This window comes from Scyliorhinus canicula, chromosome 15, assembly GCF_902713615.1.
Source record: "Scyliorhinus canicula chromosome 15, sScyCan1.1, whole genome shotgun sequence".
NCBI classification, from domain to species: Eukaryota; Metazoa; Chordata; class Chondrichthyes; order Carcharhiniformes; family Scyliorhinidae; genus Scyliorhinus; species Scyliorhinus canicula.
This window is the reverse complement of record NC_052160.1, coordinates 90,186,500-90,213,748: the sequence shown is the minus strand read 5'-3', so window position 1 is coordinate 90,213,748 and position 27,249 is coordinate 90,186,500. Positions and strand designations below refer to the sequence as shown.

General features: G+C 46.3%; 1 protein-coding gene across 10 annotated transcripts in view; it reads right to left on the bottom strand.

Annotated features, from left to right (window-relative positions):
- LOC119978579 (transcriptional enhancer factor TEF-5-like) overlaps positions 1–27,249 on the bottom strand; it is a 278,752-nt gene that overhangs the window by 13,888 nt on the left and 237,615 nt on the right. For 7 of the 10 annotated variants that reach the window (XM_038820338.1, XM_038820339.1, XM_038820341.1 and 4 more), the window contains 4 exons: positions 17,254–17,297; positions 16,494–16,568; positions 2,825–2,886; positions 989–1,119 (listed from right to left, as the gene is read on the bottom strand). In XM_038820338.1, coding sequence (XP_038676266.1) covers positions 989–1,119; positions 2,825–2,886; positions 16,494–16,568; positions 17,254–17,297 — 312 coding nt within the window. The remainder of the gene's footprint in view (positions 1–988; positions 1,120–2,824; positions 2,887–16,493; positions 16,569–17,253; positions 17,298–27,249) is intronic. The other 3 variants (XM_038820342.1, XM_038820345.1, XM_038820346.1) reach the window with 1 other exon arrangement.

Sequence of the window (27,249 nt, the reverse complement as noted above, 5' to 3'; positions counted from 1 at the left end):
TAAAGTTCAACGTAATTGAGCTTCATCACATTATCAATTAACATCCACTCATCCATATTCTCCGGGCCGCACGGAGGCACAGTGGTTAGCGCTGCAGCCTCACAGCGCCAGGGACATGGGTTCAATTCTGGCCTCGAGTGACTGTGTGGAGTTTGCATGTACTCCCCTTGTCTGCGTGGGTTTCCTTCAGGTGCTCTGGTTCCCCCCTCTAACAGTCCAAAGATGTGCAGGTTAGAAGGATTAGTCATGATCAATGTGTGGGGTCACAGGGATAGGGCGGGTTAGTGGGCCTATGTAGAGTGCTCTTTCCGAGGGTTGGTGCAGATTCGATGGGACAAAAGGCCTCCTTATGCTCTGTAGAGATTCTATGAATGGGATTGCACATTCCAATGACTGGCCTTATCGAAAACTGATTGAGCCTTGACCAAGGATGGAACTTGGCCCCTTTAGTTGTCAGCTGTGGCTTAGGGGATGGCCCTCTGAGCCAGAAGGTTGAGGGTTCAAGTCTCACTCCAGATATCTAAACACAGAGTCTAGATCGACAGTCCAGGTGTGTCAGGATTGGAGGCGTTAATTTTTTTCACCCTCTCGGGTAAATGTAAAAGATATATTCGAAAAAGAGTAGCGAACTTCGTCCCTTGTGTCCTGGCCAATATTCAATCCTCAATCGACATCAGTAAAAACAGACTATCTGGTCATTATCACATTGCTGTTTCATGGAGCTTGCTGCGCATAACTTGGCTGCTGTGTTTCATACATTACAGCAGTGACTACACTTTAAAAGTACTTAATTAGCTGTAAAAGCTTGGGGCATGCAAAGGTTGGGGAAGGCGCTATAGAAATGAAAACCTCTCTCTCTTACAGGGTGCACCGTTTGCCTAAGAGGCAAAAATGATTTTATCCTCCTCCTTCGACAAATGGAACCAAACAGAGAAAAGCTACATGAGCCAAATGAAAGGGCTGGGGGAAACTGGGAACGGGTTCCTACCGTGTCTGGGTCTCTCTGCACCTCCACAAAGGCGGAGTACTCCAACAGCCTGAGTTTAGACGAGGCGATGGTTCGGTCCTGCCACACCGGGATAGTTGCAGGAGGTGAGAGGGGGCCCATGGGCTCATAACCTGTGGAAGAAACAAAACAGCAAAAATTAAACTCAAATTGAGTCCCTCATTCATTGAATATTTGAAAACTAACTTTCAGTTCAGCAGAACGTTTCTGCATTCCCATGTGCAAAGGGCTGGAATGTTAGTGTGGTGTCCGAATGCTTAAGCCGTACGATGCGACTGCAGCCAATTTTCTTGTTGCCCACCGTTAGTCTGCCTCATCAATCCCACCGCTCAAGGTCAGCAACTAAGCCAATGGTGATTGTGCCTTAAAATACTGGCCTCTGCTGGCCTGTCAATGCCAGGTCAGATACCTGGCACCGGTCATTTAGGCCTGAATGGTAAGCCTACCCCACAACTGGGCATGCAAATCTGCTTTGAAAGAACCTTGTTAAAGATGAGAATAGGAGACTGTTTCTCATCACAACTGGGGGCAGATCAACTATCTGGAGGTGGGCATCCAGAATTATGAAACAGTTTAATCTGTATAATGGCAATGGGAAGAGAATAAAGTATCCTAATACCAAGATGTAGCCCAGATGGTTGAGGGAGACCTTCCCATATTATTGACTTTGTGGCTGCCTGAGGTGGAAGTCCAGCCAAAAGCCATCCCATTGAGGTGTTCCCCCCATTTCTGGTCCAACACAGGATAATGGCCCGGCTGTTTTCTCTACTTTTTTTTAAACTAAAGTTTTTTAAAAGATGGCCAAGAATGCAATTTCTCCATATAGCCACCTCTCTATTACTTACCTCGTACTGCAGCTATGGGTGCCTCTAAAGCTGCAAGGCCTTCGATTAAACCTCCAGCTTCGAGAGCCCATCTGTACTTGGATAAAAGCCCCTTCTCCATGTCAATTAATGGCTCATCCAAATCTTAAATTTAATCCATCTCTCACCAGAGGCTGGTTCCTGACCTGAAGATAAACCCAGCTCCTGTTTCCCACCTAACTGGTAATAATGGAGCCTTTGGTATCAGTAAATTACATCAGAGCCGATTTGTATCTCAACGTCCATGGCCCTGTAATCCTCCACCCCATTGACTAAGAAAAAAAACTCTATCCACCCTGGTTTTTAAAATTCATATTTGAACCAGCTTAGTTCCAGATTTCCCTTTTTGTAAAGAAGTGTTGCCTGGCATCATCCTGAATGGCTCAAATTTTAAGGTTAAGCCCCCTCCTTCAGGACTCTTTTTCCCGCACCCCCCCCCCCCCCCCCGACTCTTCAACACGCCCCCCCCCCCCCCCCCCCCCCGAGAGCAAATAGTTTGGCTCCTTCACATTTTTTAATCATCTTACACATCTCAGTCAGACCAGCCTTTAACCTTCTGAACTCGAAGGAACATAAGTCTATTCAACTTGTCCTCATAATTAACTCTTTTAATTCCAGTACCATTTTGTTCACGCCATCCCTTCCAAGACTAATGAATCCTTCCTGAGGTGCAGTGCCCAGTTGCGGTACTTTATGCTCTACACAGAGGTTGATAGATAAACAACATAACTTCCATCCCTTTGCATGCCATAGCCCTGGGTTCTATAAACTGAGTTAAACTGGTTCTAGCAGTTTAGTGATTTAGCAGTGTACATCCTGCACCACTTCCCACCCAAACTCCCAGATCAACTAATGTCATTGCACAGAAATCTTTGCTCCCACTGGCTGAACACACCAATTTTGGTTAAACTGTACCTTACTTAACAGACCCCACTCAAGGCAACAGTGTACTCACTCGCGATGGTTGGCGGTACCGCTGGTTGAATAGGGTATGGTGGTTGGGCGAAGGGCTTCACACTGCAAGAGGAACACGACAAGACACATGGGTTAGTGCCTGTGGACAGTACTGGCAGTGCAAGCAGTACTGCTGGACAGGGCAGGGAACACCACAGTCCCAGAATAATATAGCCCAACGTAGCAGACATTCTCCATAGTCCAATCCAAGCAACACATTCTGAGACGACACGCTGACATACTGGCCCACTTTCGGAACAGTCAGCCTCTGATCTCCGCCAAGCTAAACAGAATACACCAGTCAACACACAGGAGGGTGACCAAACCCCTATGGTCAAACAACTCTTCCCATCATCCTCTACAATGCTGCGGGAACAACATCTGCTATTCCCATGACAACCTTAGGGAGCAAATATATCTGAGATAAAGGATAGCCGATTGGGCAGTCACAGTCCGCTTGCACAGGGCAGTCAACCCTTGATGATTGTCTTAGGGTCTCCAGTGATTAAAGATGAATCTCGAGGACAGAAATTGTGGTATTATAATATCACAATGTAACCAAGGAGTAAAATAAGACAGCATTAAATTAATGTTTTTTAAAATACATTTTCAACTTAAAATTGTGAAGCTCTTTGAGACCTCTGCAATATAAAATGCAAGTTTTTCTTTCTATTTTAGTAATATTGGAGACAGAGTAAAAGCTGTTTGAATGAAGAATCAGGTTAATAAATCATCCACTGGGTCAAACAATGCTTTGTAATCAGTGTGGGGAGGCAGTGGATCACAAGGGTATACATGGCAGGAAGTCATGTGATGAAACCTCCTGGAATACATCCAATCAAGAGCTGACAATCCACTTGACTCAGTGACTTTCCTCCTGTGTGTGTGGGCCCATGAACTATCCCCCATGACCCTCGGAGAGTGGTCATTAAGGATGTCAAGGGATAAAAGAGAAGGAAAGGAATTAGTGTGATAAAAAATTACTTGTGCAAAAGATCAATGATAGATACCATGTTGCTCAGAGGAACCATTTTGAGTGACCCTCACAGATACTGCATAAAGAAAACACAAAACAGGAAAAGGCCACTTGGTCCCCTTGAGCCTGGTCTTGCTACAGAACATGCACAATAAATCCACATAGTTGACCTCCCTCTACACAAACGCTCCACGATACTCAGAACGTAATCAAATAGAACATCAGCATAACCATCCATCCTCACATCTCCACCATCCAACCCCTGATCTGCTGGTCCCAAGACAACACATTCCACCCCTTGTACCACCGCATTTCAGTCCCAAAACATGGAGGCATCCAAGAATTTCTTCTGTATCATGGCCTCTCTGGCTTTGTCACACATTGTCAGCCTATGTTGCTATAAAAATGAATTCAAAAATGAGCACCTGCACAATTCTGGCACAGTGAAGCAGATTTTGATAGTGAGTCAGCAATCCAGGGAAAGAAAGAGACACAAACGAGCCACGGGACAAAAAGAAATAGGACGGCAGGGGGGCAAAGGCACGCAAAGAGAACGAGAGGGACAAGGGACAAAGCCGCAGGGGACTGCTTGGAGGGCAAGCTGAAGCCGAAACCAAACTGTAAATAGACACTTGTACTATGGCTCTAGCCATACCGGGGATTGTAACATGTGTATGTCAACTAAAGTGGGGGTCACAGCCTCAGTGGGAGGGAAGACACTTGCTTGTAAATATATGTGCTAAGTTCTGTTTGTCTCTTTTTTTCCTGCGTGTTTTTTTTGGCAATATGTAACATATGAACTGTGAAACATAAGATGTGAAAACTCAATAAAAATATTTAATAAAACAATAGGGGTGCAACTACAGGTAGGGGGTCATTGTATCTAAACCTTGCAACTGAAAATCCTCATCATAGAGTTACCTGCAGGAGCAACTGGTTTTATATCCAAGTGTCTCAGATTAATTCCTTACTCCCAGCTGACAATAAGATTACCAATCAATTTGAAAGGGAATGTTGTGACCCACCTACTATTTTTAGTCACAAAGTCAAGGGACATGTCCCATAGTGTAAGCTGTCCTATAGTGTAAGCTGTCCTACAATGCTAGCTGCCATAGAAAAAAGGAGCAGTCCATTCAGCCCCTCTGCTGTTCATGGCTCTTGTGGAGAAAATGAAGTAAATCAGGGAGCAATGATCAGATGATAGCAAGCTTGGGTCTCCAGATCCTGGACCTTCCCTTCCATGTTAAAATTAAAAAACATTTTGAGGACTTGATGAAGATCATATAAGAATAGCGGTCTTGACTTCAGCACAGTGTGGGAGGCAGGAGGAAAGAGGTTCTAAGTCGGCAAATTAGAAACATCACTGGGAAATGGTAACGGCTCTCTGTGGAGGTATTGTTCCACAATGGTCAGCGTCTAAAGCCTGAAATTACCCCCACTGCTGTCCCCCAGTCTGTGGGTATTACCTTGGACAAATTCACTAGATACGAGGAGCCAGTTACCAACAGTTCTTCGCCTCTCCCACTGACAGAAAACCACAAGAATAGGAGGAGAGGCCACGAGATCAGTTGTGGCGGTGCCTTCATCATGCAACTTCAATCTGCCCTTACAAGGCAAAGGACAGCCGAGTGAGCTATACCAGGGCTGAATCTCCCTCAAAGGCTAGCGCCACTTAAAGTGAAAAGGAACCAGTTTCAATCTTATTTCAATTGCAAATGTTATTTTGATGCAAATGAAACTCACTGCAGTTGTGATTGGTTACTTAATGCTGATGAAAGGACTGAATTTTTAAAAATTCTTCATTGGGATGTGGGCATCATTGGTTGGGCCATCCCTAATTGGACCGAGTGGCTTGCTAGGCCATTTCAGACGGCAGTTAAGAGGTAACTACATTGCTGTGTTTAGAGTCACCTGCTGGTCACATCAGGTAAGTATGGCAGATTTCCTTCCCTGAACCAGATTGGTTTTTTTAAGAACAATCAAATCTGTTTTTTCTGGTCATCGTTAGACTTTTAATTCCAGATTTTTATTGAATTCAAATTCCATCATCTGCTGTGATGGGAATTAAACGTAAGTCCACAGAGCATTAGCCTGGGGTCTCTGGATTACTAGACCAGCAACAATACCACCATGCCACTGCCTCCTCAATATACTGTACATACTAATGGAAGAGTTGAAGTTTTGGGACCAATTTTTAGGCAAAATGTTAGGGGGTCACCCTTTACATGGGTGTTTTTTGAGTGACTTTAACTAAAACACACCTAACAGCTCTCAAACAAATCCACAAGGTAAATGGGGGAAATAACACTACCACCAAGCATTCAGTGTCTCTCTCTCTCTCTCTAAATTTTTATTAATGGAGCCTCCTCCACCATACCCCAGGGGAGGAATGGTGCTGCCAGCTGGGCCTATGGTTTTAATCTTGCTCAGGCCCGGCAGAAGGGCTGTGCAGATAGAAGATGCCGCACCGATGACCGCCAGCCCTTGATCAGGACAGGGGAATTGCACGAGTCAGCACTCGCGAGGGCCTAATTGGCCGGGTCTGCGAACCACAGCAAGTGATGAAATTTGAATTCAATTTAAAAATATTAACCATCACCCCCAGCCTTCCTTGTTCCACTATGATAAGAACACTACGATAAGAACTAGAAAGCAAGTCTTGACTTCTTTGACTCCAAGTTTATTGTGTTCAACAAACACTTCCCCCACATCACCACAGTGCCACCTGTATCCCTTTATAAATTGGTGCCGTCTATTAAACAATAAGTGCAGTCTATTAAACAATTAAGACCCCAATTCCAACTCAAGTAGAGAGGACCTAACTCTGTCCTAACATCCCTAGGGTGCAGGAGGAGGACACAAGATTCATTTATTTAATGTTCATTCTGAAAGCTGGCTCTGCATCCCATGTTGCCATGTGTGTCGATTTCCTCTTCTTCCGTTCACCAGTTTCTCCCCCAAAAGTCAGAATCAATCTTCCTGCCTTAACTGACAAGGAGGAAATAAACATTTTTTAATGAATTGCGGGTGCGAATGCAGAAATTTTACTTCGGTTCTGAGGTTTTTGGGCTTCGATCTCTGGAATTGTAGGATGGACCTTTACGTGAAGGACATGGCAAATTACAGTCTTGGAGGGCAAAAATAATCGTGGGGTCGACTTTTACACAAATATATCTGAATCAAATCCCTAGCCTGGGGAAGGGTGATTGATCTTACCTGGGGAGAGAGGAGGGCGATTACAACTGGCCTAGGCATCCCTGAACTAGAGAAGGATAAAATATAAACTCCTCCAATATTTCTGCTCTTCTTAACCAGCGAATGACTTTTACCAGCAATTCTAAATGCAAGTGGGTGCGGGAGAAGCGAGTGAAAACCTTACATATGGGAGGCTGAAGGCAGGACTAGTCTTGGCCTGGCCATTGCCCAAGTTGTCTGGAATGATCCATGAACAGCGGAGATGGTGTAGTGTGGGTGGGACTGCACCATTGAGAGAGAAGGTGGAAAAACAAAGAAAATTATTTAAAAAGGGGTGGGAGCAATCGGAATCGCCACACAATGTAACACTTTCCAACAAGAAAGATTTTATAGAAACTTTAATTGTAAATATTCAGATTTTTACATCAGACTTGCGCATTAAAACAAAACCCACAAAGGCCTCAAAGCCACGCCAGGGAATTGAGCTGGCTGTCAAACGTTAGCAGTCTATCTGCTAAGGGATCAGCATTTCAGACAGTGTAGCTCAGCCGATGAGACAGTGATCGATCCCCTCCCACCGAGTGAGAACAGCTCTCACATCATTCAAAATGTGGGGCCCACATCCCACAGCACTTTAGTTTGTTTAAGAGGGAAAAAAAGTGTAAGTGTTCACTTGCAAATTCTCTGCTGCGAGGGACTTTCCACCTCCCCACTCCCATTCCATGAAGATACCAACCTTCGTGTTTGTATTTCTCAATCCATCTGAGTCAATCTGAACACTTTCCATCACCTCTTATCCCTTACTGACCAGCCCCTTACCTATAGCAAAGGAATTGAAGAATTTAAGATGCCTCAATTTGGGAATGAATGAAAAATAGCATTTAGTTGGTGAATGCTAACAAATGTTTTTGAAGTGGCACTCAACAACTGCAAGCATTTTTTAAAGGGGACATGACCATTAAGTGCAGTACAGAGGGTGCAAGAAGATTAACACAAGAATGATGGCGTGGTTAACTGTGTGAAAGCTTTGTTCTGAGGATTCATTGCTGTTCAGTTTTAAAAAGTAGAACCTGTACTTGTGTCGTCACCCACACATCTGTAGTGGCTGAGCCAATGGTCTCCTATTAAAAGGGGACACTGAGCTCCCCGCAACCAATGGTCAACTCACGCAGTGGATTCCGAACCCAGGCAATGCAATAATAATAATCTTTATTATCGTCACAAGTAGGCTTACATTAACACTGCAATGAAGTTACTGTGAAAATCCCCCAGTCGCCAGACTCCAGCTAATGAACACTGGACACAGTCTGAGCACAAGCTGCTCCTGGAAACTCTCCAACACATCTGTGTCCCGTTTAAACACATTTTCCTAGAAATTTATGCAACGAGTTAGCATCATTTCACTGTGAGAAAAAACACTTATGGTCGACTATTAGGAGGGCTCCAGTGGAAAATCAAACATTAGGTGTTTAGACAGTTTTGGTTAAGGAAATCAGATGTTGCTGTGTGCTCACAGGATTCAATCACAAGGTGGAATAAGTTAAAAATGGATATTACACAAAAACTCACAATAATTGAAAAGGAGAAAGATGAAACATATTCCTCCACACCCACCTCCATGATAAATACAATCAAGAAGTCTTATTTGCCGATGTGTAAGCAGATGCCAATCACATGAATGATTTTACTCCACAGGCACTGCGGCTTTAGCCCCTGGTACGTATGCAATACAGTCAATCTTATTTTCGGCATTCTACATCCAATTGAGTTTCATTGGGTTTCTTTGTCAATTCCATTCTCATCAATGTGAGAGGACTGCTCCATTAACCAGTCTTCCTAGCGATGGGTAGAATTAGTGCCAATCATCAATGAGACCCAGACAGATAGCAGCCATGAAGGTCTCATTATCAATATGTCGCAGCCCGGACATTGAAGCAGGATGGGAGCAACGGGCCCATTTAGGCCCCCCCCCCCCCCCCCCCCCCCCGAGTTTGGAGTCAGAAGTTCTGTGTTCCAGCTAGTCTCTATCCTGCCGAGACTGATGCCTAGTTGCGATGGGATATGCAGAGGAGCAGTTTTTCAAGTTGGGCTGGGACTGATCCAACATCATGGTCAAAAGCCCCACTGGAAATTAAACACTGAAGCACATTAACTCAAAGGTTTGCAACTGTGATGTAAAAACGACTTGGAGAAATTCTGATAACAATTTTATAACCAAAGTCTAGGCCAGGGTTATTTACAATCATGTTGTTTCCCCCTGCGTCCCAGTCAGCAAGTCTCTAATTGAGCTTATAAACGTTACTAGTTTGGCCTTTGGCACACAAAACGCAAGTTTCTACAGCAACTGAACCCATCTGTTCGGGACCTGGATCATGTTCCTAAATTGATTTTCACGCACGATAAAAGAAACTGGAGTTGCAGGGAGGTTATTTTTTAAAGTCTGGAGCTAACAGAAATATCGATACTTTCAGCCAATTATTTTTAATTGCATGATCACCGAGTTTCTACTGAAGTGACTGCGAATTTTGTCGTGGTGGTACAGAAGCTGAGTGCTGTTTTGCCGGGGACGCACTGTGCTGCCAATGGTTTCTGACACACCCACCATGCTGCAGCCTCCAGAGGAGGGCGTCCACATAGTCATTCCCATCTGTGCGCCTCAGAAGGCCGATTCTGATGTTACAACAGTCAAAAAAAGACTAATGCAATGTCGGATCGCCAATTTGGAACATGAGGGTCCAAGCAACATATTCACATGTCACTCTCCAAGGCAACAGATGCAAAGTTGCAAGATGGATCCAACACCCACGCTACTTAAAAAGGGCCAGGCACCCAGCTTGCTGGCAGCCCTGAGCCCCTTTTTTTCTGCTGCAAATCTTTTTCTTAAACCTGTCTCCTCTCCAACATTAAGGGCACCATCCAACGGCCAAGTTGTGCCAAAACAATAGCTCACTGCCATGCAGCGTGGTTGTTGGAAGCCAGGGGACCCCGCTCCTGGGATCTACCTGGCTCGCCATGCTTTGTGAGATTCAATGGGCGGGATCACTTTTTTGGCAGTTAGTCTCACTCGAATGTGAGGATTCCTGAGGTGCCCGAGGCTTTGGATTCAATCCCTTTAAAAACGGCATCCCAATCTCCCATTATCATGGGGAGTTCCAGCGAGCAGAATTCCCCACTGTACAAAACGGGGCTATGTGAAGCCTCGGCTGCACCTTCTCCATTCAGGCCCCTTATTCAAAGCGATTTCTGTTGAATAGCCATGTGTTCGAGAAGTACGCGGCTAAACGCGCTCACTATGGGACTTTCTTCCCTTTTGGGAGATTCACGCTCTATGTGTGAGGAGCTCATGGAGGTCTTTCTCACTAAAGTCAATCCTATCCAATCAGCTGCCTCTAACCCTTCCATCCTTTCACTAGCCCACCGGACAAAACTGCCTCCGAGGATCACCCATTTCCCACTTCATCATCCTGACTCAGGACTCGCATCTTTCTCTCAGTTTCTCTCCTAATGACCCCTCCAAGCTCATCCTTTCCACGAGACCCACCTTCTGCTCCCTCCACCCTATTCCCACAAAATTGTTAACCATCCCCCTCTCCTTTGAATGTACCATCATCACTCATCTCCTCAAAAAAACACTTAACCCCATTATCCCGGCAAACAAACAACCAACCCATATTCACCCTCTCGTTCCTCTCCCATGTCCTTCAGCATGTTTTAATTCATTCACAGGATAAAGGCTGGTTGTGCCAGCATTCATTGCCCATCCTGAATTGCCGCTGAACTTTGGCTGGCTAGACCATTTCGGAGGGCATTTACGAGTCAACCACATTGCTGTGGATCACATGTCGGCCAGGACGGGCAGGGGCAGCAGATTTCCTTCCCTAAAGGGCATGAGAGAACCAGATGGGCCTTTACAACAATTGACAATGATTTCGTGGTCATCCTTAAGACTTTTAATTCTAAATCCATCTGACATTATGGGATTTGAACTTCGATACACTGGCCATCTGGATTACTCGTCCAGTAACACAATAACACTATGCCACTGCCTCCCCCTGTCAAACTAGGGCTCATCTTTCCCCGAACCCTGATTAGCTCGCTCCACCCAGGCTTCCACACATGGTTCCACGTGGAACTGAACAACTTGAATCAAAGTGATATCCTTGGCGACTATGACCGAAATGTAGCCATCCCTTCCAGAACAGTCTGCAGCCTTTGACAAGGTTGACCACGCCACCCTCTTGCAAAACCTCATCCCTGTCGTCCAGCAGAGTGGGACCGCTCCATTCTTATCCATCTAATCACAGCCAAAGAATCACTTGTAGTGGCTTCTCTTCCTGTTTGTGCAGCTTTAGAATCATAGAATGTACAGTGCAGGAGGAGGTCATTCGGCCCATTGAGTCGTCACCAGCCCTGGGAAAGAGCACTTTACTTAAGTTTACTTCAGCCCAAGGGCAGCATGGTGGCGCTGTGGTTAGTACTCCTGCCTCACGGTGCTGAGGTCCCAGGTTCGATCCCAGCTCTGGGTCACTCTCCGTGTGGAATTTACACATTCTCCTTGTGTTTGCGTGGGTTTCGCCCCCACAACCCAAGGATGTGCAGGGTATGTGGAATGGTCATGCTAAATTGCTCCTTAATTGGAAAAAATGAATCGGGTACTCTAAATTTATTTATTTTTAAATTAAAAAAAGTTTACTTCTGCCCACGCCTCCATCCTATCCTCGAAACAATAACTTAGCATGGCCAATCCATCTAACCTCCACAACTTTGGACTGTGGGAGGAAACCGCAGCACCTGGAGGAAACCCACGCACACACGAGGAAAAATTGCAAACGCCCCACAGGAATTGAACCCGGGTCCTTGGATCTATGAGAAAGCAATGTTAAGCACTGAGCCACCGTGCCACCCCACTCTGGCATCCCCTAAAGATCCTTAGTCCCCTCCCTATTTCTCATCTACACTCTGCTCCTCGATGACATCATCCAAAAGCACAGCATTACTTTTCACATGTACATCACTGACTTTAAGGCAGCAGGGTAGCATGGTGGTTAGCATAAATGCTTCACAGCTCCAGGGTCCCAGGTTCGATTCCCGGCTGGGTCACTGTCTGTGTGGAGTCTGCACGTCCTCCCCCTGTGTGCGTGGGTTTCCTCCGGGTGCTCCGGTTTCCTCCCACAGTCCAAAGATGTGCGGGTTAGGTGGATTGGCCATGTTAAATTGCCCGTAGTGTCCTAATAAAAGTAAGGTTGGGGGGGGGGGGGGGGTTGTTGGGTTACGGGTATAGGGTGGATACGTGGGTTTGAGTAGGGTGATCATGGCTCGGCACAACATTGAGGGCCGAAGGGCCTGTTCTGTGCTGTACTGTTCTATGTTCTATGACACTCAGCTCTACCTCATGACCAACTCTCTGGAATCCTCCACTATTGTTACATTTTCATCGGATACCAGTGCCCAATGAGCAGAAATTTCTTGCAATGAAATATTGAGAATATTGAAGGCATTGTTTTCCCGCTCCATTCCCATGCTATTGACTCTCCCTGGCAACTGTCCAAAGCTCAACCAGACTTTCCGTAAGTACAAACAGAAAATACTGGAAAAACTCAGCAGGTCTGGCAGCATCTGTGCAGAGAGACACTGTTAACATCTTGAATCTGTATGACTCCTCTTCAGACTTTTGGCAACCGTGGTCTCATATTTGACCCAGAGTTGAACTTCCAACAACATATTTCCTTCGTCACATATACTCCTGCCTATTACTTCGTCACATATACTCCTCCTCAGTAACATTGCTCGATTTTGCTCTTATCTCAATTCATCTGCTGCTGAAACCCTCATCCATGTGCATCTGTTCCAATGCACTATTGACAGCTCTCCCACATTCTACACTCTGTAAACTTGAAGGCATCCAAAGCTCTGCTGCCTTTATCTTAAAAGCTAGGCCCATTACACTTCTGCACCCAAAGGGTGGTGGGGGTTTGAAACTGTCTTCCATAAATGGCAATTGATGCTAGGTCAGTTAATTTTAAATCCGAGATAGATAAATTTTTGTTAAGCGAAAGGTATTAAGAGATATAGGCCAAAGGCAGGGAGTTAGGCCACAGATTAACCATGATCTAATTGAATGGCAGAGCAGGCTCGAGGGGCTGAATGGCCCACTCCTTTTCCTACGTTCCTATTATCGCTGTGCTTGCTGACCTTCCCAGCCAGACAACGTCTTAATTTAAAAATTCTCAACTTGGTTTTCAAATCCCCCCCAAAGCCCTGCCCCTTCCTATCTCTGTAATCTCCTTCAGCCCCATAACCCTCTGTTATATCTCTGCTTCACCAATTCGGGCACCTGTGCGTTCCCTATCTTAATTGCTCCCCCATTGGTAGCGCGTCTGCAGTTGCTTGGGTCCAAACTCTGGAATTCCCTCCCACATCACCGCCTCGCTTTGCACCTTTAAGGCGCTCCTTAAAACTTACCTTTTGGACCAAGATTTTAATCACCCGATTATTATCGCCATATATAGGTCAGTTAAAACCTTGTTCTATAATGCTCCTGTGAACTGCATTAGGATATTTCATTCTGTTAAGGGTGCTATATAAGCTGTTGTTGCTGCCACAGATTTGCCCATTCCACTATCCTTTGTCCTGTTGAAGCTTACTAGCCTCCTCACAGTTCATAATACTTCTAACTTCTGTCCCATCTGCAAAGTTTGAAATGGGTCCTGTATCCAGAGGTCTAGGTAATTAGGCATCAGGAAAAGCAGGAGTCCCAGCACTGATCCCTTGGTAACTCCACTGTACATCTTTCTCTTGTCTATAAAAAAAAACAACTGTTCACCTCTCCTTCCTGTTTCCTATTATTCCTTCTCTAACTTTCCTAACAAGCCTGTTATGCTGCACTTTATCAAATGCCTTCGGAAAGTCTGTGTGTACCATATTAATTGCTTGTAGCAGTAGCATTCAGTGCAGCTTCCCTTTAAGAAGGGCGAAGGGCAGACTGCCTTCAAGAACAAGAGTGGCGTTTGCACCATATGCTCTTAGCACAATGCCCCTGCTTAGTGCAGAGGAAGCCAGGAATCGGCGCGGCCTCATGCTATGGTCATCGTCATGAGGTGTTTGCTCCAAGTTGGCATACTCCAAAAGAACCGTTGCGTGCTGGTCATGGAAGAACAGGTTGCAGGTGGTCAGTGGGGCAGAACATGATCCACAGCAACAATCCAATTTTTCAGACAATCTATGTGCTTGTGTATTCACCACAGTGACTGATCTGAGGGAATGTGGGACCCGAGTCGCTGGTTCTTTTTTTGATGTTTTCCATTTCAGGGCCACTTTAGCATGGACATCTTTGCGTTGTGGTGGTGAGACCCACGCAGACACGGGGAGAATGTGCAAACTCCACACAGACCGTGACCTGGGGCCCAGGTCGAACCAGGGTCCTCAACGCCATGGGTTAGCCGTGCTAACCACTGTGCCAACTTGCCACCCTCAGAGTCTCTGGTTCTTAATGTCCTAGTCTCTTCTTCGCTGCCCTTCCTACAGTGCTTTTTCCCTTGGAGATACAGGCATTGTTGGCCCATCCAAGATTCCATGCAGGATTCTGACAAAGTTACTGGACTGAAGAGTCTTTGCTTTTCTTTCTCTTGCCAAATCTTCTTCCCTTCATTCCTGAATGGGCTGCAGTTCCATGTCCAATGACCTTTCCTCATGTGTCTCCCTTGACGATTTGATTGCTGAGGGCATAAAGAGGGCCAAGCCCCCTTTTGCCCACATATTGACTGCCCAGCAGGGTTCACCGGCGGTGATTTGAGATTGGGGGCCCTTCAGCTCCCTAGCCCAGGCTGTCGCTCCCAGCTGAGGTCTACTAATCCCAGCAAGTCGAATGGCGAGTCTTTGTACAGCTCACCAGGTAAACGGACTGAACCACAGGTTGAGGGGACTAAAGTTAATGAGGTTGGTTGCCGGCCAAGGCCAAAGGTGCAACATGGGAAACTGAAATCGTCAAAGGGGAATGATTTCGTGCCCAGGGAAGTGAATACTGGGGCAAAATGAACCATGTTAATAATAGCACAGAACTTTTAAATTGCTAATGGCCCAAATCCTCTCGGCTCTTGATGCTCAGAGATCAGGCGCAAGACCAAAGATGCAATTGGGACCCTGCAGAAGCCCCATCACACTGACCTACGTGGGAATTACCTGGGAAGTTTGAATTTCTGACAGGCAGTTCCCCTGCTCCCTGGGATCCTCTGCGAAAGACAGTTCCGATTTACTTATCCAAAAAGTTACCCAGAAAATGTTTGACAGGAAATCCTAGCTTAACTCCCGGATAACTATTGAACTGATTCTCCCCATTCACTCACACGGATTCCGACTCCTGCTTTGATCTCTTGGCTACCAGCTACCCCCTCCCCCCGCACCCCACCCCACACACACCAAACTGGTTGACCCTCCGGACCACGCTACCCCTGCCCAACTGACTGACTCCCCCCCCCCCCCCCCCCCCCCCCACCCCACACACACCAAACTGGTTGACCCTCCGGACCACGCTACCCCTGCCCAACTGACTACCCCCCCCCCCGCCCCACACCACAATCTGACTACACAACCACCCCCGACTGATCTGCCGCTCTACCACCTGCCCATTCATAATGTTCACACTGGACATTGAGCTTGCCTGCTGGTGGCTGATGCTGTTTAAAGTGGGTGCTGCAGTGAAGCACATCATTTCTAGAGAGGCCGGGCTTGGAAAGCCCAGCCGGAAACGTGGAGCAGAGTTGGGACATGGCAAAATACTAGTGGAGTGGCAATCCAATGATGACTGCCACTTCACAAAAAATCCAGGTCAAGATTTTTTAAAGACTGAAACCGCACGCAAGCCAGAAGCCTAGCTCCTGCGGTGTCCCAGACTTTGGTATTTAAACACAATATGACAACGGGCCGAGTTCCAAATAGAGAATCTTGGGCTGGATGGTGAGATGTTCCGTTTTGCCGGCAGCCCAGGGTTTCCGCGACGGCATGGGACTGCCCCACATTGACCGGCCGGCGTAAGGAAGCATCCTGCCGGCGGGGTGAAATAGAAATGTGACGTGGTGGGGCTGAGAATCCAGCCCCCATCACGGATATAGGATCAGTGAATATTACAAGAGTGGCCATAATTTTCATGGCCATCTCCTTAGCAGTAATGGCTGGTGACAGATTTCACTAATTTCAATGGATAGATATTACAGTCACAGGAATAAATATACAAACTCTCCTACTGACAGACGTATGAGACCAAATGAAGAGAGGCTGATTTTCATTGCAAATCGGGACAAGCAGCAAATTCTGCACCTTCTCCAGTATATAGTACGACCATTGCTCAGCTTGAATTGCTGGGGCTGAGAGGGAGAGGGTGCTGGGACAGAAGGGGGTAAAACGTGCAGCACAGGTTACAGACACAGGAACAACATATGCCAGTGGCGTGCCAGTGGCATTCACAATGCAGCCCAGGGCCAGTTACGCCTCACATCTTTCTCACCTGTGGCCCTCTGCGGATGTGCTGCTCCATGTGTCTCTGGGCATCCATCCACAGCCTGCCAGCTCTGGAATGTTGCTGGTGCCAGATATATATATAGAAAAAAAAATATAGAGCGAGAAAAAGACATTGACCCAAAATAAGTGATTGGCATCATTTTGAGAACACCAGTTAAACCAGCCTTCTCCCCTCACCCCCTCCTGACCCCAAACAGATCTCCGCATGTGACCATACCACAGATAGGCGAGTGCCTCAATGAAGCTACCCTGTTTAAAAAAAAGCACTCAATCCTTTATTTCACTTGGAACAATATATATATAATATATATATATATATTTTTAAAAACAACTTTAGATAAGAGAACAGATATTAACAAGCGCTGAATGTAAAACAGATTAATCGCTCATTGGCAAACCCAACATTCAGAGAATTTGGGATCCATCAAGATTTTTCCACAGACCGGAACAACCAGCAGAAGGGTTTAACTCCGCCAACCAAGTGTGACAGGACCGAGATTACACCGTTTGACGTTCTTTGTGAATGACACAGTTGACAAGATCAATGTCTGGGTTCAACCAACCCAGTTTCTGATTACAATTTACTTAAGCTCCAGAACAAGGAAAGTTGTTATTGGAAAACGCACTCCTCCTCCCCCACAATCAGGAGAACATTCACCTCCATTTCAAATCGACTGCACATTTTGGATGAGAACCAGGTGAACAATGTTATTGGTAACAGAGTTTTAGGTTGCTCGGATACTTACTCTTGAGAAGACCCAGGCTGCCCAGGAAGAGAACCAGGCCAAAACTGCAACAATAAAACAAAGATTTCACAATTAATAATAATGCAGGAGAAACAATGGGCTAGAAGATTCTACTCCCAGTTACTATCTGGTACCAGGTCAACCGATAGCAAGTTTATAGATTCCAGGGCCCACAGTGGCGCATCCTGCTAACATGGACAATCGAGGCTCCTGTGGAATGGGCATCTCTGAATCCCCCCTTTTGGGGAAAAGGGAAAAATATAGAGGGCTGGATTCTCCGTTGGTAGGATCCTCCATTTTTGCTGGCTGCGAACTCACACTCACAGATTTCCCAATGGCGCGGGGGTGCCCACAATGGGAAACCCCATTGGCCGGCTGCCGGGATGGAGAATCCCACTGCTGGCGGGGGCGCACCGCACCAGAAAACGGATGCAGCGGGACGGAGAATCCCGCCCAAGGTCTTCCAATATCAGTACTTTTTGACAGCGAGAGATCAATTCCTGGTGGTATCACAACCATTCACACTGTGTCAGCAGAGCATAGGAGTAGGACATTCAGCCCGTCGAGCCTGTTCCATCATTCAATACGATGATGGCTGATCGGGCAGCTCAATGGCTTTTACACCCACTACCCCTAATAGGAAGTGTTGAATGGGGTGTTAACCTTATAATTGCCATACAACACACAAAGCATTCAGAATAATTTTGCACCAGTGAGTAACAAGCATCCTAACTGCCCAATTCATTCCATATCTTCAACCAATCATAGTCACATTTATCGGATTTCAACCAACAGGGAAGGACAGCTGGTTAAGTCACAGCCAGTTAGTGACATTAGAGTGGGAAACTCTCCTAACCTGCTTGGCTGGTGACAATCCTTTTATGAAAGCCAATTTCCAGCAGAAGGGTTACTGATGCAATCGGATCCATGGTGAGCGACTAGTTTGCTTGTGGGCTTGGAGATGGTTTACTTTCAGGAAATAAATGGAAGGGAGAAAGGCTAAAGAAGTACAGGTCAGAGAACCGGGATGCAAAAAATGGCAGAACAAAAGTGACACCATGGAAGTATTTGACGAGAATTATGAGACGTGGAATTCTTATGAGGAAAGGTTCCAACTATATCTTGTAGCAACTCAAGACACCGGAAAACTTGCAGACTGCAACTTCTCTTAGCTCAGATGGGCAAAAAACCATTCATGTTATTACAAAACCTAGTCAACCCATCTAAACCAGGAGAAAACACCCACAAAGAGTTAATAACAATCTTGGAAGGACATTCTCTCTGTCTGCTGCAGCTGAAAGATTTGGTTTCCATCGTCGTGCTCAAGAGGAAGGGCAAAGCATTTCACAATTCGTAAACACAAGGTAAATTAGCCAAGTGCTGTGAATTTGATCAAACACTTGATGATACACTTAGAGACAGATTTGTCTGAGGTCTCAGAGATGAGGCCATCGAAATGGAACGGTTGACCGAAAATGCCTAAACTCCGAAATCTGTTTTGGAAATCGCTACATTCATGGAACTCGCAGCGAAAGAGGCTTTGTTGATTGGAGTAGAACAAAGGTTCATAAGATGGGAAACTGCTAGAAGCCGCTCTATGGAAAATCTGCCAAGTCTTTGTTGTGCTCAGGTGGGATATTCTGCAGGAGAGTTTTGGAGTAAGGAGAATAAATGCAAAATTTGTGGTAAATTAGGCCATATCACCAAGACATGATGGTCACATCAACCTTCATCAGGACAAAAGAAGTGCACCAGGGAATACACAGTTAAGTCTGCTGGCCGAGTTTGCCAATTAAGTGACGGAACTGAAGACTACTAGGGAACAATGTGTCAAGTCAGCTTAAAGAATTCAACACTATCAAGATAAAAACAGACACGGGCACTGCAGTATCACTCATACCTGAGACAATATACAGTCAGTAGCTAAAACATCTATCTTTGCAACCATCAGATGTCATCTTGAGGACGTACACTGTGCCACTGAAGGGATGCATCAAGGTGGATGTTATTGGCCAAAAAGCAAAGTTGCCTCTCCACGTTGTCCAAGGAAACTTTCCAGCATTGTTTGGTAGATCATGGTTGAGGAAGGTAAAGCTAAACAGGCCATCACAAACCAACCTGTTGAATCTACAAATGATCCACATCCACTTCTGAATAAGTATGCCAAGGTATTTAAAGAGTTACTTGGATCCATGACCGGAGTGGAAGTGAAGCTCGAGATCAAGGCAGGCGGAGTCTAAGTATCTTAAAGCACGTGCCCTGCCAAAGTGTAAGAAGAATTTGAGAGTTGAGACAGATGTCATTGAATCTGTTACCAACAGTGATTGGATGACGCCAATCATTCCTGTGCTGAAGAGGGATAGTTCAGTAAGAATATGTGGAGATTTTTTAAAAGAATCAACCCAGTATTGTGTGCTGACCATTATCCTCTGCCATTTATCTAAGATTTATTCGCTGGACTCGCAGGAGGCCAAACATTTAACAAAATAAATCTTTCGCAAGCGTATCTTCAGATGAATGTATCTGCTGAGTCATAACTTGTCATAGTGACACATAGGGTCTTTTTCGTTATAGGAGATTTCCATTTGGGATAACTTCAGCACCTGCTCTTTTTCAGAGATCCATGGATCAAATCCTGAGTGGGCTAACTGGTATGCAATGCTACCCAGATGACATTCTTATTACATGTTCAAGTGATGAACAACTTGTAAGGAATTTGGAAATTACTCTTGCATGTTTTCAGAATCACAATTTTAGAGTCAAGAAAGAAAAGTGTGATTTTCTTTAAGTCTTCTATCAACTATCTGGTTTAGCTCAGTGGGTTAGACAGCTGGTTTGTGATGCAGAACAAGGCCAGCAGCGTGGGTTCAATTCCCGTACCAGCTGAGAATTCTGAATTCTCCCTCTGTGTACCCGAACAGGTGCTGGAATGTGGCGAGTAGGGGCTTTTCACAGTAACTTCTGTGCAGTGTTTTTTTTTTTCTCTTTTTTTTTTATAAATGTTTTTTATTGAGTTTTCATATTTTATATATGACAAATTACAAGTTATTAGAGAGAGAAAAAAACAAAAAAAAAAAAACAAAGGAAAACACAAAAATTTTTTACATGAATATTTACAGGTAAGCATCTTCATAACAATAATTGTGGCCGCCCCCTTTAGCCAGCATACATATTTTACATTCCCCAATATGGCCGAGGCACATGTTTATAGGCATTTATTTATAGTTTGGTTTTGGGCCTTGGCTTGCCATCAAACCCCCATACCGAGCCCGTAGCCCCCCCCCCCCCCCCCCCCCTGGCTACCTTCCCCCGATTCCCGTCCATTTTCCCCTGGTTCTTGGCCACCCGACTATTCTTCCTCATGTACGTTGGCCACAAACAGGTCCCGGAACAGTTGCATGAATGGCTCCCACGTTCTGTGGAAGCCGTCGTCCGACCCTCGGATGGCGAATTTGATTTTCTCCATTTGGAGAGATTCCGAGAGGTCGGACAGCCAGTCTGCAGCTCTGGGTGGTGCTGCTGACCGCCAGCCAAACAGGATTCTACGGCGGGCAATCAGGGAGGCAAAGGCAAGGGCGTCCGCCCTCCTCCCCAGGAATAGATCTGGCTGGTCTGAAACCCCGAAGACCGCCACTATCGGGCATGGCTCCACCCTCACCCCCACCACTTTGGACATAGCCTCGAAGAAGGCTGTCCAGTACTCCACAAGTCTGGGGCAAGACCAGAACATGTGGGCGTGGTTGGCCGGGCCTCTCTGGCACCGCTCACATTTGTCCTCCACCTCCGGGAAGAACCTACTCATACGGTTTCTCGTTAAGTGGGCTCTATGTACCACTTTTAGTTGCGTCAGGCTGAGCCTTGCGCACGTGGAGGTGGAGTTGACCCTATGCAGTGCTTCGCTCCAGAGTCCCCACCCTATCTCCATCCCCAGGTCATCCTCCCATTTCCTTCTTGTTGCGTCCAGTACGGTGTCGTCCCTGTCTACCAGTCGGTCATACATGTCACTACAGTTCCCTTTCTCTAGGATACTTGCGTCCAGTAGGTCTTCCAATAGTGTCTGTCGTGGCGGTTGTGGGTACGTCCTTGTCTCCTTTCGTAGGAAGTTTTTGAGCTGCAGGTACCGTAGCTCGTTCCCCCCAGCTAGCTGAAATTTCTCTGTCAGTTCGTCCAGTGTTGCGATCCTGTCATCCGTGTATAGGTCCCTGACTGGCAGAGTCCCCCCGTCCTTCCTCCACCTTTTGAAGGTGGCGTCAGTCAGTGCTGGTTTGAACCTATGGTTGTTGCAGATGGGAGCCTTGTCCGACATTTTGTACAGGCCAAATTGCTGCCGCAGTTGGTTCCAGGATTGGAGGGTGGCTGTCACCACTGGGCTGGTGGAGTGTTTTTTGGGTGGGGATGGGAGTGCTGCCGTGGCGAGGGCCCGGAGGGAGGTTCCCATGCAGGAGGACTCCTCCGCACGCACCAACTCGGCTTCTGGCTCCTGGATCCATCCCCTTACTCGCTCGGCTGTTGCCGCCCAGTGGTAGAATTGTAGATTCGGGAGGGCTAGCCCCCCCCTGGATTTTGTTTTTTGTATGACCTTCTTTGGGATCCTAGCATTTTTACCCCCCCATACGAACGCCATGATATGTTTGTCCAGCGCTTTGAAAAAGGCCTTGGGGATGTAGATCGGAATGGATCTAAACAGGAAAAGGAACCTGGGCAGTACGTTCATTTTGATCGTCTGGACTCTCCCCGCGAGGGAGAGCGGGAGTGTGTTCCATCTTTGCAGGTCCTTTTTAACTTCCTCCGTCAGGCTGGTGAGGTTCCATTTGTGGACCCCTTTCCAGTCATGGGCTATTTGGATCCCCAGGTAGCGGAATTTATTTCGGGCTTGTTTGAACGGCAGGCCCTTTAGCGCTGCCCCCCCCCCCCCTTGCGGGTGTACTGGGAAGATCTCACTTTTGCTCTTGTTGAGTTTGTAGCCCGAGAAGGCTCCAAACTCTTTCAGGAGCGCTATGATTCCGTCCATGCTGCTTTGTGGGTCCGAGATATAGAGGAGCAGATCATCCGCATAGAGTGAGACTCTGTGCTCTCTACCTCCCCTTCGGATCCCCCTCCAATTTTTTGCTGCCCTGAGCGCGATTGCTAGCGGTTCGATTGCTAGTGCGAACAGCAGCGGGGACAGTGGGCATCCTTGTCTGGTGCCCCTGTGCAGCTGGAAGTATTGGGAGTTGGTATTGTTGGTCCGTACACTCGCCATGGGAGCGTTGTATAGGAGCTTTACCCAAGCGGTGAACCCTGTTCCAAGCCCGAACCGCTCCAGTACCTCTATGAGGTATTTCCATTCGACTCTGTCGAAGGCCTTTTCTGCGTCCAGGGAGACGATCACCTCTTGTGTTCTCTCCCCGGAGGGGGTCATTATCACGTTCAGCAGGCGCCTGATGTTCGCGGTAAGCTGTCTACCTTTGACGAAGCCCGTCTGGTCCTCTGTGACCACCTCAGGTACACAGTCTTCTAGCCTTTTGGCTAGGAATTTGGCCAGTATTTTGGCGTCTGCGTTCAGCGGGGATATGGGTCTGTATGACCCACATTCCGTTGGGTCTTTGTCTTTCTTAGGTATCAGCGAGATTGAGGCCTGTGCTAACGTGGGTGGCAGTGTGCCCCTAGCTAGCGAGTCTGTGAGCATCTCCCGCAGGTGCGGGGCCAGCGCTGTCGCGAATTTTTTGTAGAAGTCCGCCGGGAATCCGTCCGGTCCCGGCGCCTTCCCCGTCTGCATGGAGCTAATGCTCTCCATGATCTCTCCCAGTGCTAGTGGTGCTTCCAGATCCCGTTTTCTGCCCTCTCCCACGACTGGTATGTCCAGTCCATCAAGAAACCGGTTCATCCCAGCCTTCCCCGTTGGGGGCTCCGAGGTGTATAGCTCTTGGTAGAAGGCCTTGAAGGTTTCGTTAATCCTCTCTGGTTCTGTTTCCCACGTGCCTCTGGTACCTCTGATTTGCGCAATTTCCCTGCTGGCTGCCTGCTTTCTCAGCTGGTGTGCCAACAGGCGGCTGGCTTTGTCTCCGTGTTCGTACAGGGCCCCGCGTGCCTGGCGGAGTTGGTGTACTGCTTTCCTGGTGGAGAGCAGGTCAAAGTTCCTTTGTAATTCTTTTCTCTCCGCCAGGAGCTCTACGGTCGGGGCCTCAGAGTATTTACGGTCTACCTCCAGTATGGAGTCGACCAGCTTCTGCCTAGCCACCCTTTCCTCCCTATCTCTTTTCTGTGCAGTGTTAACGTAAGCCTACTTGTGACAATAAAAAAGATTATTATTAACTATCTGGGTCATCTCATTGAGAAAGACAGTTTACAATAAGAACCAAAGAAGATGGCGAGATCCTAGAAGCTTCAAGCCCACAGAATTTGACCCTGTTGAGATCATTTTTAGGATTGCTCATTTATTATGGCAAATTCGTTCCTAGCCTAACAATGAGGCTGAAGCTATTACGCACTTTGCTTTGTATCAAACAAGCTTGGCACTGACCAAAGAAAGTGAAAATGCTCATCAAAACATCAAGGAAATTTAAAGTAGTCGGAGTTATTGGTCCATTATAATCCAAAGCTGAGGCTACAGCTTGCTTTCATCACGCTAAGGAGTTGGTGTAGTTGCCTTACACATAATGCCCTCAGGAGAGGAACGACCAATAGCATTGCCTCTAGGACATTAACTAGTGCTGAGTTAAACTCTGCCGACCTATAAAAAGAAGCTCTGAGCATCATTTTCGGCATAAGAAAGTTCCACCATTTCCTTTATGGACATCATTTTACAGTATTGACTGACCATTGACCCTTAATTATAATCTTTGGGCCGTATAAGGGTATTTATTCCTTTTTTAACAGCTAGTTGATTGCAAAGATGCTCTTTAAACTTGTTGGCAGATGACTATGACATCCAGTATCATAAGTCAGAGCAGTATGCAAATGTGAACACTTTATCTACACTGCCGCTGCAAGTCAAACAAGATCAAGAAGTCAAAAATAATCTGAAGAAAACTTTGTAATTATCTAATATGAAAAATGAAATGAAAAATTGCTTATTGTCACGAGTAGGCTTCAATGAAGTTACTGTGAAAAGCCCCTAGTCGCCACATTCCGGCGCCTGTCCGGGTAGGCTGGTACGGGAATCGAACCGTGCTCAAGGCCTGCTTGGTCTGCTTTAAAAGTCAGCGATTTAGCCCAGTGAGCTAAACCAGCCCTCTCTTCTGTTAAAAACATACTGGTAACTTCACCTCAAGTACAAAAGGTGCCAATCCAGTGATGGGGAACGTTATGGACATGGTCCAAAAAGACACTTTGACAAATGTGCACCAAAAGAATGCAGACCTCAAGCCCTGCATCACTATGCACCTTGACTTGACAGTTCGAAGTGAAGTTCTGTTATGGGGTAGTCCAGTAATCATTCCACGTGTCTATCAAACAGAATCCTTGACATCATGGTGTGGTGAGGATGAAAGAGTTGGGAGTAGCTACTTCTGGTGGCAGGATTAGATGCCCAAATTGAGGAGAAGCTGGGACCACGCCAACCCTGCACTACATTAAAGAATACTCTACACTTGCAACCATGGAATTAGCCTGCACCACCATGGCAGAGAATTCATATTGACTATGCTGGCCGAATTGAGGGATGTATGTTCCTGGTGATGGTTGAAGCACACTCAAAGTGGCCAGAAGTTGCAATCATGAAGTCCACAACAACCAAACAGACAATTGAGAGGCTAGATGAGGTTTTTGTAAGATTTGGCAGGCTGGAACAACTTGCGAGTGATAATGGGACTCAATTTATATCAACAGAGTTTGAAGATTATTTGAAGGGGATTGGTGTCCGCAGTATCAAATCTGCTCCTTATCATGCAGCATGCAAAGGGTTGGCCGAACGCTTTGTGTTATCACTCAAACACGCAGTAAAGGCATCGAGAGATCAAGGTTCTTTACCCAGATGTGTTGACAACTTTCTAATGTCATGTAGAAATTCTGTGCATTTAACATTGCAAAGCTCACTGGCGATGCTACTATTCAATAGGGAATCAAGAATGCAACCCAACCTCTTGACATCACCTACGACTTCGGAAATTGCCAGACGATAGCAACAAACACAAATGTTTGAGGAAAGCAAAGGTTGAAGAGTAGAGTTTTTAACCTTGGAAAACCTGTTTTGCTAGAAATTATTCGATGTGTGATAAATGGACACCAGCCAAGATAGGTTTGATATCTTACACAGTCCAAACAGATGAAGGATGGGTTTGGTGTCCGCATACTGACCAGTTATTAAGTGAATATACAGCGTCTTCACCAGAAATATTCACAACGGAGAGTGTGGACAGTGATATGACAGAACTGAGATCTATTACTACAGAAACTACTGATTCTGTCACTATAGAATTGTCAGTACCAACAGAGACAGAAACTGAATTAGTTTCACAAGTACCACAACAAGTGAACAGGAAGACACTTCCATGATCTTAAAGAGCCAAATTCCTGAACATTGGATATTACCTAAATGAGCCGAGACAGACATCCTTCAAAAAGTTTGTCTTACTGATGTATATGTATCAATAGCATGATGTATTGTAATGAATAGAAAAAGAAAAGTCATTGGCACCAAAGGAGTAAAAGGAGAGGGGTGCTATGTATTCACGTAACACTATTGGCTCGTGAAATGTCACATGATACGCAGCGACGTCAGCGGAGCATTTTGCGGGCCTTTGGGGAGTTCAACATCTTACCCTATGGAAGCAATATCTCTTAATAAACCCTGCACTATGTTTTAGCGGACTTAAAGCGTATCACCTCTACTTCTTTTTCTCTTTGCGGCAACAACAAATATATAACAATATTGTTTCTCCCATTTCTCTCTTGATGACATTAGAGTTGCCAACCAACCAGGTGCAAAACCAGCCAGTGAGAAGCTTCAGTCTTTGTCAGATGTCTCGGGGCAGTAACGGAAATCCGATAGATCCTTTACCTCTTTCCCATCCCAGAAGTACCAATGCCTACAGCCTCTATCCTGCCGCACTCCCCTATAACCGTGAGCTCTCAGCACGCCCTGGACATTGAATTCTTGCTAATCTGCGTGGTTCTGATATTCATAGTCTTGGTCAGCTGGGCTTCAGGAAGGACTATGACCAGTTTACAGCACAACCTATTAGAACAGGTTTAGGGCTGTGTCATAGATCACTAACCATTGCAGAGTGCTACCAGACAAATTCATTGCGATGATTTATTTGTTGTCATAGGTGTGCTTGCGCTGTGGGTTTAAAGATGTCTGTTCAATGGCCAATTAAATCCACACTGGATTGGTTTGGGCGGATTGAAGATAAGAAGCTACCCTTACCTATGATGACCGTAGGAGATTGAAAATTATAGAACATAGAACAGTACAGCACAGAACAGGCCCTTCGGCCCTCAATGTTGTGCCGAGCAATGATCACCCTACTCAAATCCACGTATCCACCCTATACCCGTAACCCAACAACCCCCCCCCTTAACCTTACATTTATTAGGACACTACGGGCAATTTATCATGGCCAATCCACCTAACCCGCACATCTTTGGACTGTGGGAGGAAACCGGAGCACCCGGAGGAAACCCACGCACACAGGGGGAGGACGTGCAGACTCCACACAGACAGTGACCCAGCCGGGAATCGAACCTGGGACCCTGGAGCTGTGAAGCATTTATGCTAACCACCATGCTACCCTGCTACCCGCAACAGAATAACAGGCAAACAATGCCAGTTTTATCATCTCCTACAAATGATGGCACTTCCAACAGTGTTGCACTCATTCAGTACCACAGTGAAGTGTCAGCCTAGATTTAGAGTTCAAATCCGTGGAGTGGGGCTTGAACCCACAACCTTCTGACTAAAGAGGTGAGAGCTTCAGCTGACACCACAAATACCCCCCGTGGTCATCAGGAGATAGACAAAAGATTTCAGCTATCCCATTATATCCCTGGCTCCTTGGACATCAACACACAGCA